At 37.6% G+C, this 8,352-nt stretch overlaps 1 protein-coding gene across 2 annotated transcripts in view; it reads right to left on the bottom strand.

Annotated features, from left to right (window-relative positions):
• Nucleotides 1–938: 938 nt before the first annotated feature.
• LOC112140605 (gastrula zinc finger protein XlCGF57.1) overlaps nt 939–8,352 on the bottom strand; it is a 24,990-nt gene continuing 17,576 nt past the window's right edge. Inside the window, exons 3-4 of one of the 2 annotated variants that reach the window (XM_024263604.2) lie at nt 6,463–6,645; nt 939–3,302 (exon numbers count right to left, since the gene is read on the bottom strand). In XM_024263604.2, coding sequence (XP_024119372.1) covers nt 1,588–3,302; nt 6,463–6,645 — 1,898 coding nt within the window. In that variant the 3' untranslated portion in view covers nt 939–1,587. The remainder of the gene's footprint in view (nt 3,303–6,462; nt 6,646–8,352) is intronic. The other variant, XM_036216199.1, reaches the window with a different exon arrangement.

Genomic DNA, 8,352 nt, shown 5'->3' with positions numbered 1-8,352 from the left:
AGGGTCTCGGGGTCCGGACCCGGACCGCGGTCCGCCAGTTGGGGACCCCTGTCATAGGGGTTCTGAACACCTCTCTGTCTAGATTGTCATCTGTAGTAAAGCGACCAGCTGGTTTGAATTGTCCGCAGCAGAAAAACATCTTTGCTCTGTCAAGACGGATGTTACATTATGATTTGTGTCTTAACTATAATTTTTTTTAAGTAATACAACATTGAAATATAATGAGAAAATACAATTTTTATGATTAATTTAGCATTTTTCTTTGAAAAAAAACAACTTGAGTTCATATAAACAAAACACCCTGTGAAAATTAACATCATAAGTTTAAAACGCCATATCTTCTGCTTATACCTGAAGTCTACTTTGGTGAGTCATCATTCTTTTTTACTGCTGTCAATCTAACTCAAAACACTGTGGTACAGTAAAGAATAATGTTAATAGCAAACAGATATTTTAAAAAAATGTAACTTTGAACTTTTTCCAATATTTTGCTCCAGAGCATTTAATAACCAAAAAGGTTTTTTTTTAAATGTCATGTCAGCAGATACATTTTGCCATTTATTTTACTGTTTCAGGAGATCCTCAGCCATAAATTGACAAATCAGACTAAATAACATTTTTATTTTTTCTTCAAAGATGCAAAATTAAGGATAAAAGAGCATGTTCACTTTCTGAGCCTTGGAAGAAGAGGCCATGTTAGATCGTTTGGTGGCACAAATGTCACGCTAAACTGAAATCTATTAATACAAAATCAAAGATAAGGAAAAACTTTGTTGGGACTTGAACCGGGGATCTTCTTGCTGTGAGCGCCAAGCACTGTGCCACTCTGCAAACCGGAGGAAAGACAGAATAACAGATTTGTTCTCTAAGCTTTTTAAATTCAAAGTGTGAGCAAAAAATACAATAACTTGATTTAATTTGAATTTATTTATTGTTTTATTCTATGAAGTTTAGAAAACAACAAAAAACCCACAGATATTTAAAATACATTGAACAAAAAAAGAAGAAAAATTATAGAAAATAAAACAAAATGATGCAATTCTCCCAACATTGTAATTACTCTTAATCATTTATATAGAGATGTTTTCAGTGATACATACAATACACACTTAGGGATCATTTTTATTAATTAAAATACTATTATTACTAACTAAAGTACAACTAGAGTTTGATGTCTTGCTTTAAAAATGAGTGGGAAAAGTATTCTAAAGTATTTCATTTGATATTTTTGCTTAGTTTTCATAATCCAGTTCTGATCATTTATCATCAAAATAGAGTTATTAATGATTACATTCAGAAAAACACTTTGACATCATTTCAGGTAATATTACATTTCAATATACAAAAGTGTAGTAGTCAATGGCTCTCACGAAAGAGCTGAGCTCCAACCAATCTCCCTATTCAGATACTGAAGCAGAGTCAACCATCTCTGGACCTTTCAGTGACTTTTTACCAGATCAGAACGTTCTAGTTCTTTTTCAACATGCATCACATGTGAAAGGCTTCTCGCCTGTTTGAATCTTCATGTGACAAGCTAAATATCCTTTTAGTGAGACACACTTTCCCATGTCACAAGTAAAAGGCTTCTCACCTGTGTGAATCCTCGTGAAGTTTTAAATTACCCGGGATTGGGGAAGCTTCTCTGTTTATTTCACAAGTAAAAGGCTTCTCTCCTGTATGAATTCTCCTGTGAACAGCTAAAGAAGAAGGATTTGTGAAACATTTCCCACATGTTTCACAAATAAAAGGCTTTTCACTTGTGTGAGTTCTCATATGACGAACTAAAAGCTCCTTTACTGCAAAGCCTTTTCCACATCTTTCACACGTGAAAGGCTTCTCACCCGTGTGAACTCTTTTGTGAACATCTAATGCACCCTTTCGTGTGTAACATTTTCCACAAATATCACAAATAAACGGCTTCTCACCTGTGTGAGTAGTCATGTGTTGTTTTAAAATTGGATTTTGTTTGAAACTTTTACCACATAAATCACAAGTGAAAGGTCGCTCAGTTGAGTGACACTTCATGTGAGCTCTTAAAGCACAATTGTAGCTAAAGGTTTTATAACATATTTTACAAGAAAGTTTCCTCTCTGCTTCATGAACCTTTGTGCGTTTTCTGGTAAAGCCGTTTTCACATTGGCTTGTTTTAATGTGCCTTTTCGAACTACGTACACTTTTAAAACCCTTTCCACAGGTGTCAGAAATGAAATACTTTTCTCTCGAGTGAACATTCATGTGAATATTTACATTACCCTTTTGTCTGAAAGCTTTTCCACATATTTCACAAGTAAAAGGCCTCTCGTCATTGTGAGTTCTCATGTGAACAACTAAGTGAGATCTTTGTGAAAAACATTTTCCACATATTTCACAATTAAAAGGCTTCTCACCTGTGTGAGATCTCATATGACAAACTAAATGTAACTTCAGAGCAAAACTTTTTCCACATGTATCACAATTGAAAGGCTTCTCACCTGTGTGAACTCTTTTATGAAAATCTAATCCATCCTTTCGTGTGAAACATTTTCCACAAACATCACAAATAAACGGCTTCTCACCTGTGTGAATCCTCATGTGTTGTCTTAAATTTGAATTTTCTTTAAAACCTTTTCCACATAAATCACAAACAAAAGGCCGATCAACTGAGTGACTTTCCATGTGTGCTTTCAAAGTACTAATATAGCTAAAGGTTTCCCCACATATTTTACAAGAAAGTTTCCTCTCTGCTTTATAAAACGTCATGTCTTGTTTCTTAGAGCCTTCATCACATTGGTGTATTTTCAAATTACTAAATCTTTCAAAATCCTTTCCACAGGTGTCACAGGAATGTAACTTATCTGAAATAGTTTCCACCTGAACAGTCCCAGAATCCTTTTGATCTAATCTGGTTCTGCAGCGTTCACAAAGACCTAGAGTCACACCAGACACAAATACATCCTGATGCTTCATTTGGGACTGATTCCCGTATAAACCACTGGAGGTTTTCCCACAAACACAACATTTGATCAAGATTTCCTCCGTGTCTGTAAGACTGGGATTTTCTAATGTGGGAGAGTGGTCTACATTCTCAGTGTGACTGCTGGTTCTGATGGGACTGTTTACTTCCAGAACTTTGGTCTCACTTGGTTCTGCTTTGGTGTCAGTGATCATAAAATCCTGGTTCTCCTGCTTCAGTTCCAGCTGTTCTCCTTCCTCACTGATGTAGAGCTCCTTCTGCTCCTCCTTGATCTGTGGAGGCTCGGATTCCTCCTGTTTCAGGTTGGAGATCCTCTCCTCCTCTTTACAGACGTGCAGCTGTGGAACATCTGAGGGAAAAAATAAATAAAAAAAAGACTTAGAATAGGGCTGTAACCAGTATTTGAATATTTGCAATATTGTAGAGTACGTAAAAATATTAAAAGATGTCATGGTGTAGGATAACTAGGCAATAAATTACAGATTGCCTGAAAGGGAGTAGGAAGAAGAGAACTAATTTAATCCCATCCCGGCTCGACCTTTCCATTTCCTTGACATTAATTATCCTTATCTGGTTCATAATTTCTAATCAGAGATTTATACCTGACAATCACAGCTACAGGTCATTGAAAACCCCTAATTATCAATAAATCACATGTAAGTAGACATGACACTATTTCAGACTTTAACACAGCATATTCAGATCAGTGGTCTGAATCAGGAGTGGGCAACCACGGGCCTCGAGTCCCACCCTCCTGCATGTTTTCCAATTTACCCTGCTCTGGCATATTCTTATTGGCTGGACACACCCCAACCTGGTAATTGTCACGAGTCCCTACTCATAACTGATTACCTGGTTCAGGTGTATCCAGCCAATAAGAACGAGTGGCTTAACGAAGATCCTGCAGTCCGTCTCTCAGGATCTCTGGATCTCCCTGCGGTGCTTCAGCTGTCTGACACACTTTGCAATTTCTGTTTTTTTTTTTTGTTAGATGCTTGTTCAAATAAATTTCTGTTCCTTTCTGATTTTTTTCTTTGCTTCATTAGAGCTATCTTGTGTTTTTGATTCACAAATTTGATAAGGATGCCAGGTGTATCAGTCTCCTTTCTCCTGGGAAGCAATCAGTAGAACTCTATGGTATTTAGATCCAAGGAAATTTCTTTAGACGTGAGAAATGATCCAACTTGACTCTCCACGCTGTTGTCTGCAGCCCGAGCAGCACCACCATTAGCTTCTGCGCTAATGCTTAGGGCTGGGTATCGATTATAATTTCCAGAAACGATTCGATTCAATTCACAAGAGCCTGAATCGATTCAATTCAGCTTTTTTCCGATTCTTTTGATTCTTCAATTCAATTCAATTTGAAGTTTACAGTTGTGATAAAATGTATCTGCAGTTTCTGACTGCTGCCAACAGGGGTCGTTGTAGTCTATGTAATGTGTGACGCAAGGGATGTTCAGCTGAAAGGCACGTGAAAAGACAGAGTAGAAAGTCTACCGAATGCTACTGCCAGTACAGTCAAAGTTTATAATAGTGTAATGCAAGTGTTAACTTGCAAGCACATGACTCAGAGAGTTTCATGACACAAATTTATACACATTTGTTTAGAAATGCATTAAAAATCTATTATTTAATTTGAATATTTTTATATTAATCTGATCCAGTTCACATATTGTAAAATGTATCAGTAAAAGAATGAGATTGTTAATATCATACACTGTTATACGGATTCTCTAAAGGAGAAGTTCTAACAAAAATCGTTAACATTGTAAACATTGTTCTGCTTCTCCTGGAGGGAGTTACAGTTTGACCACTAGGTGGCGATTGTGCTATAGAAGTACACCTATTTAAAGAAGATGACAACAGTATGAGGGAAAAAACTAAGTTTTAGACCATTATTTCCTTAAAAGAGTTTGGAAAATGAATGCCTGTAAGTAATTAAGATGTTCATTTAGTCAGCAATGTATTTTTTTGGGTCAACTTAGCATTAGCTGTCCTATGGGAAATTCTATTGAACATTAGCATCAAGCTAGCGGACTTTGTGTGCTAAATCAATTTATATCTTTTGTGAATTGATTATTGATCTATTAAGCTCAAATCGATTAATCAATTTTTTTCAACCCAGCCCTACTAACGTTAGCTGCTTCAGGCCTGGATCACAGTTTGAGCTGTTATCCAGTCAGAATGACATCATTCAGTCTTAGTTGTTGCTCCACGTCGTCCACTCTTCTCTCCAGGAGGTCATGCAGAATGTTTTGCTGTTCATTTTGTGCCCTCTTCTATGAGATGTTAGCTTTGACTCGAGTTTCAACCATAGATAGTTAATAAGAACTGGACATAGGAAGCGTTGAGATCCCCCATTGGAAATGCATTACCTTCAGTCGTCGCAAAATCAGGCCAGAGCCTTCGCCGTCACTTCCTGATACGACGACTGCTATATTGCAAACGATTGTAACTCACTGGCAGCAATTAGTCCGAGTCGGTCTGAGTCACGTTTTTAGAGGCAGTACTGTCAACCAATCATGAGTGAGCTTGTTCCGGGTTGTTTGAAGCCCACACCCCTCCCACTGAAAACGGCTCGGAGGAATCTGTCAACAAACCTTTGAGGTGGGGCCAGTGGGAACTATATGCTTTTATTGAGGCCTCTAATTGGTCAGTTTATAACTTGAATAACTGGTGATAAAGAAAAAAAATAGGATTAAAAAGAACGAGTTAAGAAGAATGTATCAGAGCAAGAATGGTTATTCTGACAATACAATGACTGAGAAATAACTACTTCTCAGTGGAAGTCTATGGGACTTTTGCCTTCTTGTAACCAGCAGGTACTTGTTATTTGGAACACGAGATGGGAGGGGTTGGTCAGTCCATTGATACACAGTCAATGGCCTTATATATGGGTTCGTTTTGGTTATGTTACATGCTGCTCTGACAAAATGTCAGTCTGTCTTTGTTATGAATTGTAAAAAAGGTTGGGTATTATAGTAAACATGCTGAAGAGGCTAACGTGTAGTGCGTCAGACTGTGTTTTTTCACATGTTACTGACAATGTCAGAAAAGAAGCGTAATCACATGTTTATTTTAGCCATATCCCTTTTTTTAACGTTCTACTAACAAGGCTGGGAGTTACAGGTATTGTGAATATGCTAATGTGGCTAACATGTAGCCTATTACACACAAGTTCTAGAGTTACTGTTAACTCAGTTCATTAAGTCTGACATCGAGGTTGAGCCTTGTAATCAAGTGCGTCCTATGGTGCAGAAAATACAATAATCTGGTTCTGCAGCGTTCACAAAGACCTAGAGTCACACCAGACACAAATACATCCTGATGCTTCATTTGGGACTGATTCCCGTATAAACCACTGGAGGTTTTCCCACAAACACAACATTTGATCAAGATTTCCTCCGTGTCTGTAAGACTGGGATTTTCTAATGTGGGAGAGTGGTCTACATTCTCAGTGTGACTGCTGGTTCTGATGGGACTGTTTACTTCCAGAACTTTGGTCTCACTTGGTTCTGCTTTGGTGTCAGTGATCATAAAATCCTGGTTCTCCTGCTTCAGTTCCAGCTGTTCTCCTTCCTCACTGATGTAGAGCTCCTTCTGCTCCTCCTTGATCTGTGGAGGCTCGGATTCCTCCTGTTTCAGGTTGGAGATCCTCTCCTCCTCTTTACAGACGTGCAGCTGTGGAACATCTGAGGAAAAAGAAAGATTTGGAATTTGACCAAATAAATTCTGAATTTTTTGTTTTCTTTAAATACTGACTTAACCAGTGTAGCTTTCTCAAAATGTTTTTATTTTATAAATTTGGTTTACATTTAATTTTATGTCTCATTGCCGACACCTTGTGGTAAACAAAGAAATTGCACATGAGCTGGATCATAACAGCCAGATGGGACAGCATTAGCATTCCAAAAAAGAAAGCAGAGAACACGCTGGAAGAAGACAGAACGGAGCACAGTGGAAAGACTGAAAATGGACTAACAACTCCTGAAATATGTGATCAGAGGGCTCACAGTAATATTGTTTTATTGTATTGTAAATTTGAAAGTTTTTACGTAAAATGTGCATTCTAAATAGTGTATTTTGTTTTTCTTTCTTTAGATTTTCACAGTAATTTGTTGGTGATTTGTTTGGTTACGTGAAAATAAACAACCAAAAGATTGTGGCTTTTTTCTGATCTGATTTTGAAACTTAAGGAGCAGCTACAACCAGAATGTTCAGGTTTACAAACCTATTTCATGTAAGATGATGACAGGAATCCTGATGATGTTCTGCAGGCTGGACTCATGATCAGTCTCCTCCTTCATCTCAAACGTGGGATCTTCACAGACTTTGGATGTTTCTTCACATTCAGACTCAAACTCCACCTTCATCTCAGTCTCCTGATTCTGAACAAGCTGCTCTCCCTCCTGATGACCACACGGTTCTTCCTGTTCCTCTTTGATCTGTGAAGGTTCTGGTTCTTCTTGGTCCAGACTGGAGTTCTACTGGATACTGAGCTGACATTGAACCTCATTCTCCATCAGGACTGTGGAACATCTGGTGGCAGAGACAACAGAAAAACAAGATTTATTTATGAGTAAAGAGAAACATAAAACTAACTAACCAGGCTAAAAAATCAACTATTTCATCATCATCATTTCAGCCCGTCACGCCACTGCTGGTGCGTAGCCTCCACAAACGTCTCCATTTTTGTCTGTCCTGTGCCACATGGATCCATCAACTATTTAAACTTTCCTTTTTCGGATCAACAACTTCACGATCTTCATCAGAGCCAAAACAGAGCAAATCATTATTAACAAAAGTAACCTGATCGCCTCCTCAAAGCCTCGGTCTTCCTCTACCAACAACTCAGCAGACAAGCTTTTGAAATGAAAAAAGAGGAAGATTCTGTGGAGGACATAGAGATCTGAGGCTTAATCAGTTATGCTGTTTTTTTTAAATTTACAATTTTCCCTGCAAAAATGTCATTTTACTCTAAATCAATACCAAATGCACTAAATGGATCTAATTTGACCTCAAATTTGTAAAATTGTACTGTATGAGCAGGAACATTTCATATATCGTATTTAAAGAATAATACACAGAAGGTGGATGCTAATCGCACGTATTTCATGCAAGCGGCACAAAGAGTGATGAAAATTCATGTTGGCCACCGTCATACGTGTAGCCTTGTATTTTAAGTTTGTCTAAGGCTGGAATTTGTTGTTGGCTGCACATATTCAAAGTTAAAGTCCCATTTGTGGTCAAGCACCTAAGGATTTGTTATTTTTCGCTGGAATTATGCACCTAAGTCACTTTATATAACTTCATAATTGATTAATGTGAGTGACTCTGTCTTCACCATGAAATGAACTAATGATAAATAGTACAGATTTGCAATTAAAGCACACATATTT

This window comes from Oryzias melastigma, linkage group LG17 (genome assembly GCF_002922805.2).
Source record: "Oryzias melastigma strain HK-1 linkage group LG17, ASM292280v2, whole genome shotgun sequence".
Lineage (NCBI taxonomy): Eukaryota > Metazoa > Chordata > Actinopteri > Beloniformes > Adrianichthyidae > Oryzias > Oryzias melastigma.
The sequence above is the reverse complement of the archived record's forward strand: the minus strand, read 5'-3'. Positions and strand labels throughout refer to the sequence as shown.